Here is a 13,140-nt window from a genome sequence, read left to right on the forward strand (position 1 = left end):
ATTATGTCTTTATTTTCATTTTACATGTTTGAAATAAAAAAACTTATTTAACTAATTGGAAACATTAACATAAATAATTAGGGTGAGATCATCTTGAGTTGAGTTCAATTATGTCTAAATTAATGAAATATTGTATAATTATAGTTTACTTACTAAAATCAATATTAAATTAATTAATACCAGGTTTTTTGAAAATTGCCGTGTTAGAAATTTGGTCTCTTAATTTAACATAATAAAAAATTAACTATCGGATAATTTTATTAAATAATTATCTATTTTTTATATAACCAAAGTATTTTTGTTATTTTCGTAATTATGTTATAACTACAATTATGTAAAGTACTAAACTTGATAATAATTTTACTAATTTTACAGTTGCACACTACTTTACTAAACATTTTACTTTTTAGTAAGTGTTTTGTTTATAATTTATTTATGATTAATAATTTTTACACCTCAATACAAATATTTTTTTAATCTAAAACTAATTTTTACATGCATACGAATGTTTCGTTCACTATATTGATCCATTTAACCTTGTCTTTTTTTGGTTTATCTTAAGGAGTGACTTTTGAATTCTTAGAAATCACATTCAAGGTATGCATCGAAAGATTAAAGTTGTGCTATGTTTGAATTTGTGTTTATTGAGTTCTTGTATTGTATTTGTTAATGACTATCTGAATTAAACCTAATGAATAATATATTGATTATTGAAAACGAAAAATATCTTCACAAACCAATATGTATGATAATATTAACTTAGCTAACACATAAGACAAATATTTATTCCCTTCTAATGAGTATAAAATAACAGTGGATTATAATCATAATATAAACAAGTCCTTATCCATTATTGCTTAAAATACTCAAAGTATAAATAAATGTCACAAAAAAACGTGGTAAATAACACAACATATATTTTAACTCCTAGTAAAACACAATAAATTATACCACTCGAATAAAATATTCTAAGCTATTTAGCTTTATTTTAGTGTTTAACAAGTTGTAAAATCATATTTTTATCTTAATATATATACACATTAAATTTATAGGAGAAACAAAATAATATAAAACAGTAAATGATGATGAATAATAAATCCAAACAGATGTAAAATATAAAAAAATCTTTGAAGACATCAGTGTTAACATTTTTTAATATGTTTCATTCTTCTCATTTGTATGTAAATTGTAATTAGTTTGAAATTTCTTCATCGTATAATAGATATGGATAAAACCTGGATTCTAAAGCCACGAAATAGTGTAGAATATAGGCGAGAACTTAACAAGTTCCTAGACTTTGTATTTGCGAATGCATCGTCCGATGGCATGATAAAGTGTCTATATCCTCAATGTGGGTTTCAATATATGCAAACAAGAGAGGATGCATACGACCATCGGTTGATAAGGCCCTTTCCCCCTGGATATACTATGTGGTTGCATCATGGTGAAAAACCAGATGAAGATAGCTCAAGTTCCACACTAGTGGTTGAAAAACCTACATCTGAAGTGAATCCATATGTACAAATGGTGCACAAGGCATTTAACTTCACAATGCCTCATGGAAGCGAGGAGACCACAATGGGTGAACATGTAGAAGACGATGATCTGGAGTTGCCATACTTGTACGATGGTCCAAGTCACGAGGCCCAGGATTTTATCGACCTTCTTGCGGATGGAGAGGAGGAGTTATATCTGAGTTGCTCAAAATACTCAAAGTTGTCTTTCTTGGTGAAGCTTTATCATATTAAATGTCTGTGCAGTGTGAGTGACAAGGCTATGTCAATGATTCTGGACTTACTGCAGGATGCATTTGAGGAAGCAAAACTCCTGTCCACATTATATGAAGCCAAAAAGACTATCAGAAAGTTAGGGATTGAATACAAAAAAGAGTTGCATGACCGAATGATTGCATGCTATATCAGGGTGATGATGAGGACTTGACCAATTGCAAGCGATGTGGGACTTCACGATGGAAGCAAAAGATGCAAAAGGGTTCCTTTGTTAAACTCAAAATACCTGTCAGAAAAAATGGAAAGCCTCTACCAGCAAAGACTCTCTGTTACTTTCCTCTAATACCACGACTGCAACGGTTATTCATGTGTAGCAAACATCATCTGACATGTTATGGCATAAAGAGGCTGGTAATAACGATGAGTTCTTGAGGCATCCGAGGGACGCTAAAGCATGGAAAAGTTTTGATGTAAGTATCCATATTTTTCTAACGATCCGCGCAGTGTTCGTTTAAGCTTAGCTAGTGACGGATTTAATCCATTTGGAAATATGAGTACAAAGTATTCTATTTGGCCTATGATTCTTATTCCGTACAATCTTCCTCCACAGCTTTGCATGAAACAGACTTTTTTTATTCTATCTATGATTATTCCTGGTCCCAAAATGCCTGGTAATGACATAGATGTTTATTTGGAGCCCTTGGTTGATGAGTTGAAGCAACTGTGGGATGGCATTGAAACTTATGATGCTAACAAGGGAAACACTTTCAATATGCACGTGGCATTAATGTGGACTATCAGCGACTTCTCGGGGTTGGAAAATTTATCTGGGTGGAATACGCACAGTGAATTAGCATGTCCTATGTGTAACGTAGACGCTAAGGTTCAGTGACTGACATTCAGTCAAAAATGGTGTTACATGGGCCATCGCTGCTTTTTGAATCAGGGCCATAAGTATAGACTAGACCGGAATAGATTTGACGGACAAGTCAAAAGCAGAGATCCACCGAAGAAATTATTTGGAACAGATGTCTTGAGGCAACAGTCTAACGTATTGGTTTCATTTGTGAAACAGTCAACTGTGACAACAAAAAAAAGACGAAATGGTCAAGATGCAGATCAAGATGACTCGCCCTAGAAAAAGAGGAGTGTGTTCTTTGACCTTCCGTATTGGGAGGATCAAATGTTACGTCATAACCTTGATGTGATGCATATAGAGAAAAATGTTTGTGACAATGTGGTCTTCACTATCCTAAACGATAGCGCCAAATCAAAGGACAATCTTAAAGCTCGCAAAGATTTACAAAACATGGACATAAGGCCTGAATTGTGGCCGGGAGAAGGTGGTAAATATCCTTCACTAATATTCACAATGTCAAATCCACAGAAGGATATATTCTTGAAGACTCTATAGAATGTGGTCTTTCCCGATGGTTACTCTAATAAAACAGCTTGTTGTGTTGACTTGCGACAACACAAGTTGTCTGGGTTGAAAAGTCACGACTGCCATATTATAATAGAACAATTACTTTTGATTTTGGTGAAGAATGCATTACCGATTCCGGTGTCGACTGTGATTGAAAATTTGTCATCATTTTTTCGAGAACTCTGTGGGAAAGCTGTTAACCTTATGCAGCTTGGTGACCTTCAGAATCATGTTGTACAAATTTTGTGTCAGATGGAAATGATTTTCACCCCATCCTTCTTCACTGTCATGGTTCACCTTACAATGCATCTCGTTGAGGAAATAAAACTTGGTGGCCCGGTATATTATCGGTGGATGTATCCAATAAAAAGGTTAGCTCGCTAATAAACTCCTTTAATACATTCAATTTATTTACTTACGTATATACTAAGCGTTATGTCCTATTTTTATAAAAGGTATCTAGGTCGATTGAAGCAATACGTGCGTAATAAGGCATAAGCAGAAGGCTTAATTATGGAGGGCTATTTATCTGAGAAAATTTTGACTTTCTGCTCTAGATATTTGGATAATATTGAGACTAGAATCAACCGACCATGGCGAGTTGATGATCAACTTGTTGATGCCACACAATATTTAGGGGAAACTATGTTCCCAGAAATTGGAAAGGCTTCAGGAGCTGTTTCACATTTTGGACTTACTCCAATGGAAAAACATCAGGCACATCGTCATGTGCTAGCCAATTGCAAGGCCGTCGTTCTGTTTGTTGAGTAAGTATGCACATGTATTTTCTAAACACGAGCATAACTCTTTTCACCCATTGAGTAGTAGGACTAATTTTCTTTTGTGTCATAAAGTAAGTTTAGGGCAAAAATAAAACAAAGATTACAGACTCAAAGAAGGTTGCAATCTAAGATAGACAGTGTTGTGCATGCAAAATTTTCCAGCTGGTTCAAGCATGAGGTTCCTATAGATTTAACTTGACCAATGTCTTTTTTTTTTTAACAATTTGAACTTTATGAACCTCTATTTTTATATAAATGATGGATGTTATGGTGCCAGCTTCTAATGGATAGTACGCTTCATTCGAAAGAAATGAAGTTGCTAGCATGCGGTCTCATGCTTTAGGCAAGACGTTTTGGGGCATACAACGTCAATGAGTACAAGTTTAGAACTATCACAATGGAAGACGGGCTAAAAACCTAAAATAGTGGAGTTTATGTCTCATCTAATACAAGAAGTTATGCAAGCATGCATGACAATAGAGTGATTTTTGGTAGTGTTCCATATTATAGAAAAATTGTGGACATAATCGAATTGAATTACAGCTGTCATTTCACAATTATTTTGTTCAAATGTATTTGGGCTGATACAACCACGAGAAGAGGCATTAAACAAGACCATCTAGGCCTTAGAAACATTAATTTTACTCGTCTGATACACATCGGTGATCGAGAAGACGATGAACCGTACATATTAGCATCAGAAGCTCATCTCGTATACTATGAGCATGATAAAGTAGATAAAGACTGGAGTGTAGTGGTTCATGTAAAACCACAAGAAATGTATGACATGGGAGGAGAGAATGAAGAAGTTGAAGTTGCTTTTTCTCCACAGTCAGGGTTGAACATGTTAGCGGCAGGTGACATCGGTGATTTACAGTTGACAAGAGATGATGATGCAGAAGATCCAACAGATAATATTTTTGAGAATTTTGATGATGTGGCATAGTGAAAATATGGAAAACATGAACGTTATTTATAGAGGATCTATGTGTGATTAATAAGTTTAGTAGATCATTATGATGTACATAGTTTGCTGGTTACATTACTATCTGTATTTTCGTATTTCAATTAAGTCTTTACTGAATAGTTGATTTTCATGAATAAAAATAGTTTTTTCGTTTCTTCCAACATTTGTTGCTAGCAAAAGTTAGTTTACAATTAAGTATTGATGTCAATTTTATTGTTGTTCTTAATTTCCAGTGAAAAAATCATGATATTGAGTAAATCATTATCAATTTCAATATTGTTATGACTGACCAATATAGTAAACATAAACTGGCGGTGTAACAGGAGAAATGAAAATGGAGGACTTCTCATCATGCTGTGCAAGCACAACATTTGCTAACGAAATATCTATAGCCTCTCCATTTTCATCATTAGAACATGCAATTACTGTTGCTAGAGACATATGGTTCTGTAAATTGAATGCTAGGTGTTGGTTGGAGGCTATATCAGGACGATTTTGTTCTAACGAATTCTTGGAAACGACGAACGAAGTTACTATACAGGCTTGTTCGTTAGGCATAATCTTAAACTTGTGTTAAACTATATTTGAAAAACATAAATTTTAAGTTGATATATGTTAACAAATTTGCTGCAATAATAGTTGTTAATTTAATATTCAAATTTGTAGGAACTTGATGAATGGGGATCAATATACGAGGAGAAATTTGGGTATGTTTTTGTGACATGTACATCTGGTAGGATCTTTGAAGACATACTTGCTGAATTAAAGGTTAAAAATAACTATCTAGCATAGAAAGTGCATCATAGAAAAATGTTCATGCTTTACAAAAAAGACCACGAACTCTACATTTTATTGTGGTGCAGACGTGCTATAGAAACAGGCATGTTGTTGAGTTGGATATTGCTTCAAAAGAGGAAATGAAGTATATAGAACTGCACATTATAGAGCTTCTTTCCAAGAAATCTGTCTGAACTACCGACAAAGGAGATGATAGTTGTTTATTTTTTTGTTTAGTTTTAAGGTTCCCTAACCATATTAACACACTTTTTTTTTCTAATTACTAGCTAATGACCTGGGAATTATCACTTTCTTTTGAGTAGACTTAGATTCTTGTATGCATGTTGATATTTTCAGTGTCAGTTGAATATTCAGGCGAAATAGTTAATGACACTCTAGATGAGGCAGAGACTGATTCCAAAGACAATTTAGATGATATCTCCTCCGGTGGAATGGACATCTCCAGGCAGTTTGAGCTCAATAAGGTTCCAGAAGAAGAAAATGAAACCTTATACACCCAATAAAGAGAACATGATGTACATTCTGCAAAAAGGAGCTTCAATCTGAACAAAAAGACATGGTTTGGAGATGACTTATAAGATCTATTATCACGTGAAAGCTGTAGATTTGTGACGGAGTATTTCTAGCCAGGTCAACACGATGTTGAAGAGAAAATTTGACTAGTTACTTGGTTGCATAATTGTCAGAACCGAACCGGTGATCGAACCGGTTAGGTTACTAGGTCATTGGGTCACTGGTTCAACCGTTGGGTCACTGGTTGAACTAGTTGACTCGGTACTATGTAAATAAAAAATAAAAATAGTAAAAAAATTAAAATTAAAATTTAAAAAATATATTTTTACTAATATTTTAAGAATATTAAGCTATTCTAAAATAATATGGACTAGAAACAATAAGTATTTTGTTATTTTTACTCTATCATAAATATTTTTATTTTATTTTTATATTAAAATAACTATTATTTTCAAATATCAATAATTTATTAATTAGTTTATATCTATTACGCTATTATATACTACAAGTATTTATTGAAAAATAATATTAATAGATATTATATAATTATAAGAAATGACTTTATAGTTATTGTTAAATAAAAATATAATTAATTTTAGAATAAGTGAATTTATAACTAAATTTAAAATAAATTAGATAGAAGTAAATTATTTGATAAAAGATATGTATATATATTATAATTTGCATGCATATTAACAAAAATCATCACAGTCTGGTGGCTGTGAGTAGCTTTACTTTTCTAGAGGGGAGGCCCCATCTCTAACATTTTGGTAAAATTTAAATCCTAATCGGTTCAGTCGGACCGATCTTTATCGAATTTGATCGGTTCTCACCGAATTTGACCGGTTTTCACCGTTTTTTACTTCATGCGGTCCAAACATCAGACCGGACTGGTCGAGGGTCTGGTTCACCAATTTTCTGATTGAACCGGCCGGTTTGGTCTGGTTTTAATAACACTGTTTGGTTGTGTACTTTGAGAATTATGATCTTTATGATCTATTGAATGTTGTTTTGACTTTAAAAATTCAGACGTTGACTTGATTTTCTCTTTAATGTTTATGCTTCATTGCAAATTTAACAGGTGCTGATAGTACACGAGGAAACATAATTCGTAAATTTGTGCACATTATTAATCACTATATGTTTTTTTAATTCATTAATTTTTTTTACTTAACACAAATCCAAAAATATATGTAATGCATTAAATTACAGTGTTTGAAACATATTTTTCAAAAAAAAAAATAGTGTGAACTTAAATAGATTTTACAAGGCAATGTTTAAACAAAAAAAATTGGGTTAAAAATATATTGCAGCGGTTGGGAGAAAACCGATGCTAAAAGATTATCTGATATTGAGCGTCGCATTAACCACTGGCCACTGCCAAATTGACATTTTGCAGCGGTTAAAGCAAAACTGCGGAAAAATGAGAAGCTTTTGGTAGCCACACCCTAATCCGTCGCAACAACCGCTATCAGATTCCATTTAGCGGCAGTTTCTGTCCGCCGCTATCTGTCGATTTTCTTGTAGTGTATAAACACTTAACGTGCCACGTTGGCCTTTAAGTTAATGGAGTAAACGTTTAGATACTTTTAACAGATGGACCCAGTTTTTCATAAGTACAAAATTATTTTTCGTCTTGTATGGATACTTTTATCAACGTTCATAAAGTTTATCGGTACAAATGGTTATTTTTCTTTAAAAATTTTAGTGCTTATGAATACAAATAGAGACTTATTGCAAATATTGTAACACCCTAACTACCAAAGCTCACGCTTCCGGCTGCGCGACTCTGATAGCTTGGACATTACGACGACACTTATACTATTTAATACTAAAATATGAGCCTGTTTAAAACTTTAAACCGCAAAACCGCTCCCAAAAATACTTTCGTTCGATAACGTACATTCACAGAATACCATACAACTTACAAAAGCTCATAAAGAGTACATCCATATATACACACACACACACACACACACACATATATATATATATATATATATATATATATATAATATTACAAGTATTAACCAATACAATTCCTATCCCTCTTACAGAATATCTCAAGATAAAGGCGAGGGTACAATAAATAATAATTAAAACAATACGAAGCGTCTCAACAACAACTAATTAAACTCTTTGGAACTTCTGTGCCCATATCCTGAAAGGGGAAAAATGTAGGGGAGGTGAGAACATCGTCCTTGAAAGGGTTCTTAGTAGAGGGTTTTTAGGAATTACTGTAATAGGATACATGAAGATAACCGCACCAGTGATTAATAACCGTCTCATGCCTCTTTTCAAAAACAACGGTTTACAATAAAAGTAAAGTCGGAAATCTTTTCTGAAAGAGGAACCATTCAATTCTCAAAGACTCAAAAGCCTTTCAAAACGGTTTATTTATGCTGAAACAAAATAGCCTTTCATATTTTATTCCAAACCAGAAACACAAAACCGAAATCAACCATCGGTTCATCTCATTCCAACCACGGCCCTAGGCCCAAACAATCCAACCATCAACCAATCACCACAGTCCAACAGAGTCCCAGTAGCAAACACAATTAGGAAGATGCAAGCACAAACAAACAGTTATTGCAAGTAGAACAATTAGAAATTAATCACATAGGCAAACCAAGTATAATATGCACACCCAAATAATGTCACATAGATGCGTATGATGCATGCCTGTCCCTAGTGGCTGATGATATCATCTGTCGGTTATATAGCCAACCCGACACGTCCTGGTAGCTAACCATGGACAGAAACACCCATCGCGGAGCAAGTAGGTTTGAGCTACAACCCCATTGCTACTACCCGCTCAACCCAGAGCCAGTGGAATAACCACTACTGCGGCTACTACCCAGGCGGGTGTTTAAAGGCTCAACCTGGAGCGAGTGGAATCACCACTACTACCGCTACTACCCAGGCGTCACAATATCTGACCTGGAGCAAGTGGGACGAACCACAACCCTTGCTACTACCCAGGTATCTCAAGCATATATTCATTCAGTCCCAGCCATGGATCAACATCCATCTTAGCCATCCGGCTTAAATTCATAATTCATAGTCAGCCACACGGCCCATAACTCATTCGACAATCAGCCATAAATCAATATCATACACAGCCATTCTGGTTCACAGTTCAATCCAGAACCAGCCAATATTTATAATCATACACAGCCATTCCGGCCCATAACAAAACAGCACTTCCACCATTCAACATCATCAAATTCATAAAACCGGCATTTAAGCCACAAATCACTTTTCTCAAGCCATTTCACTTTGAAATCAAATTTCAACTCTTTTCAGCCTTGGCTTAAAAGATCTCATTTCTCAAATCATCTCAGGCTCATAAGCCAAATTTACTCAAAGTGAGTTCCCTATTTAAAACAAAGCCACTCTCGACATTCTCTTTCCAAAACTTCCAAAACCATGACAAGTTAAGGATTTATTTCAAAGTATTCAAAACCACCCGTCCCACAATGGGATTTTATAATAAAAGCTTCTCGGCAGAGTTCCAAGTCTTTAGGGAAGGTCTACCTATATCAATTCCTTAAAATTCATTGAAACTCTTAAAATCATGGATTCCCGGTTCAAGTAAATAAAACTGAATTTATTATGAAACCGACCATACAAAATCACAAGTTCTAACCCGGTCCAAAAATCAACTCATTTGAAAAGGAACCGGTTCATTTGAATCAAACCACTTTCAGGTTTCTTTTTGGAACCCATTTTTCTAACTCTTCCAAAATGCCTCAAACTTAATTACTCAATCAAAAGTCTAGATTCCTTTGAAATCACTAAAAGCTCCTTTTTATTTTGAAATCAATATTAGAGCATCATTCTTTCCTTCAATGATTCAAACGGTAAAAATAGTTCATTTCTAAATAAGTCAAACTCAAGGCATAAAGCTCACTAAATAAATTAAGCTTGAAAATATAAATATTCTTTTAACAAATCAAATAATACAACTTCTCAAATCCAATCCATTTTAAATAACTTTTCAAACAAGACTAGGATTTTGTAGAAATTTCGGCAGCACCTCCCCTAAAACTTGGACTTTTGCCACCCAGTTTGGGTCCCAACTAAACTGTTTCTCATTCCTTTTCAACAGCTCAAAACCAGAAATCAATTCAAAGCAAGCTAAATCCAACAGTCGCCTCAGTGGCATATCTCAAGAAAACCATTTCAAAATCAACTCAATATCAACCGATTTAACTCATTTCCAAAGCTTTAAAGAAACGGTTCAGTAACAAATCATTTGTCCAAGATCAAGTCAATTAAAGTAAACCGGGCTGAATTCAAAAGTGCATTCGACTTTTCACATCATCAAAGAATTGACTCAAATCAAATCAATCATCAATGGATTAAACTCAGATTTCAAATCTTTAAAGAATCACTTCAAAATATTACATTTCACAAAGCCACACAACAATTCAACCAAACCAACGTCCATAATCACTCGAGTCAATCAAATAACACATAAGGCAGATACAATCACCAAATACACAATATCTCACAACAGTATCCATATGTAATAATTCCAATACTTAAAACATAGTTTTTGGAAAGCGCCCCTACCTCAAAATGCAAATTCCATAACCCAAACGCGTCACAGAGTCCTTTCCGCCTCAACCCGAATTGACGGCAACCAACAACTCGGCTCCACTTGTTTTTTCAACAGTCTCAGCAACTCTAATCGTAACATACAACAACCGAAACTCAATCTTATAGCGATTAATGCCACAAACCTTAGCGTGAGATTTCAGAACAGTAATGAAAGGGCTTTCAAATCGAAACGCTTACCGAACCGAAGAAGGAACGGCTGAACTGAAACAGCGGCGGTCTTCGAACCGGTTCGGCGACAGCTACCTCAAGCAGCAGCGGTGACCTGAACCATATGCAGTGACAATGAGGTTCCCAGAAACTCAACAGAAAGGAGAACCAACTTAAAGTCCTTACCGATAGAATTTTCCAGCGACGGCAAAAGCAGCCAGAAGCTCCGACGGTGCTCCGGAAGTCACAGAACCACTCCCGGCAGTCAGAATCACAGAGACGCAGCTCCCTTTTTCCGGCAGCGACACCTGTGGCGGTCGAAACCCCTTTCTGACGGCGGTAGTTCCGACGGAGGCGGCGCCGAATGGACACGGTGGTTGCTCTCCCAGCCCAGCCTCCATCCCTTCTCACTTATCGAGCGCGCTCTCTGTCCTTCGTGGTGCTCAATCGGCGGCAGTGGAATGCGAGGAGGTCAACGGCGGCAAGGCTAGGCACGGTGATGACGCAGCTGACGGTGACGGGAGGCACGAACTTCGGCGGCTTCTTCGGTGGGTTAGCAGTGACTGAGGTGCGGCGCGACTCTCTCCTCTCCGTGGTACAGCGGCGGATAATGGAGGCAGCAGACCGGTGACTGGGTGGCACGAACAGCTCGCCTCCTCCCTGGCGCCGCACCACCTCTGGCTCTTTCAAACCCAACGTCGTTCTCCCCTGCTCCTTCGAGCTCGACGACAAGGGATCCACGGCGGCGCAGCGGGTCGCGCTCCTCGCGTCTCTGGCCCGCGTCCCCTTCCTTCATTGTCGCGCAGTCTCTCCTTCTCCTCGGTGCCAGCAACGGCAACAGCACTCTTGCCGGTACCGCACAGTCCCATGTCTCCGGTTCCCCCTCCTCGGTGCAACACAGCGCGCGGCGGTAGTGACGGCCGCCAGCGCCGCCCTTCCTCATTCTCCCTTCCGGATCTTTCTTTCTTTCACAAATCTGTGTGTTGCGTTCTGCTGGGAAGAAAAGAGGGCTGCTGCGTTCTGTTGGGGCAAAGGAAGGGTTGGGGTGTGGCGGCTGAGAGTTAGGAATTAGGGTTTCGTTTTCAAAAATTAGGGTTAGGGATATTTTTGTAATTTCAAATAAAATTGTGGATAATATAGTAATTGAAGCCCACATTAAATCCAACACTAATTGCATATAGAAAATACTATTTGCTCACCAATTTTACAAATTATTTTCCATAAAATGCCCAAATCAAAATAATTAGAAATAATATAATTAAACCCTTTATTTTTCAAAGTAACAGTATTAATATTTAAAATATTAATTATTTAATCCAAAATCATATAAAAATCCTTATTATTTCACAACCACCAACTTTGTGGTTTAAATATAGAAAATAATTCAATAATTATAAAATTGGATAATAATCATAACTTATCTCAAATTCAATAAATCAAAACTTGCCTTAATTATCTTTAATAAAATAATTTCTGAAATTAAGGCTATAAATAATTATATGATTTGAGACTTGATCATAAAAAGACTTTTCAAAGGTTTTGGGTCTTACATTCTACCCACCTTACAAAAATTTTCGTCCTCGAAAATTGATACAAAACGAAAGAAATTTCATAGCAGTTCACCCTTGAACACATTTTAAGGAAGAAGCAAAAATATCTCAAAATATAACACATATACATGGTTTTTTTTTTCAAATACTTGGATGGTCGTATGCATAACGATACAAAGGTAGGAGTGTGATTGCCAAGCAAACGTTGCAAGATAGGCTCAATGCAAAAGATGACATGATTCAAACATGTGATTGTAAGGCAAGGCATCGAAGGCTATAAAACATGATGGGGTTAAAACGACGTGTTCAACATCCTCACACTAATCTCATATCAACCTCAAAGTTTTAACTTTTCAACTCCATCAAGCACTTTAAAATCCCCATACTCGATCACAAGCCTGACAACCACAAACCCGTTCGCAAGGAACAAAACACCCACAACTTATAACGTCGCACACCTACCGCTTCACCCTCCATACACACATATCACGTCTTAAAGAGCTAACGCATCGCGTTACTACGTCTACAAGTCGCACGTGATATCAAAACAATTCTCGAGTCTACTCAGAAGGATACCAGATTCAGAAAGGAAAGACATATG

The 13,140-nt window shown here is 36.1% G+C and overlaps 1 protein-coding gene and 1 pseudogene across 1 annotated transcript; both read left to right on the top strand.

The window, feature by feature from the left end:
- The first annotated feature begins 1,224 nt into the window (after positions 1–1,224).
- On the top strand, positions 1,225–2,868 carry LOC107640908 (uncharacterized). Its single transcript, XM_016344411.1, has 4 exons — positions 1,225–1,923; positions 2,105–2,200; positions 2,341–2,613; positions 2,677–2,868. The coding sequence occupies exons 1-4, from the start codon at positions 1,225–1,227 to the stop codon at positions 2,866–2,868; spliced, it is 1,260 nt and encodes a 419-aa protein (XP_016199897.1).
- Positions 2,869–5,239: 2,371 nt separating this feature from the next.
- On the top strand, positions 5,240–5,876 carry LOC107640909 (uric acid degradation bifunctional protein TTL pseudogene; annotated as a pseudogene).
- Positions 5,877–13,140: the final 7,264 nt, after the last annotated feature.

Source organism: Arachis ipaensis, chromosome B5 (assembly GCF_059453495.1).
Source record: "Arachis ipaensis isolate K30076 ecotype BB chromosome B5, ASM5945349v1, whole genome shotgun sequence".
NCBI classification, from domain to species: Eukaryota; Viridiplantae; Streptophyta; class Magnoliopsida; order Fabales; family Fabaceae; genus Arachis; species Arachis ipaensis.

What these genes read in the sequence shown, in the direction of transcription:
- LOC107640908 (XM_016344411.1), top strand. Translation starts at nt 1,225, where the DNA reads ATGGATAAAACCTGGATTCTAAAGCCACGAAATAGTGTAGAATATAGG. An exon ending in TGATTGCATGCTATATCAGG is followed by an intron (nt 1,924 to 2,104) that starts GTGATGATGAGG and finishes ATTCATGTGTAG; the next exon opens with CAAACATCATCTGACATGTT. An exon ending in AAGCATGGAAAAGTTTTGAT is followed by an intron (nt 2,201 to 2,340) that starts GTAAGTATCCAT and finishes CTTCCTCCACAG; the next exon opens with CTTTGCATGAAACAGACTTT.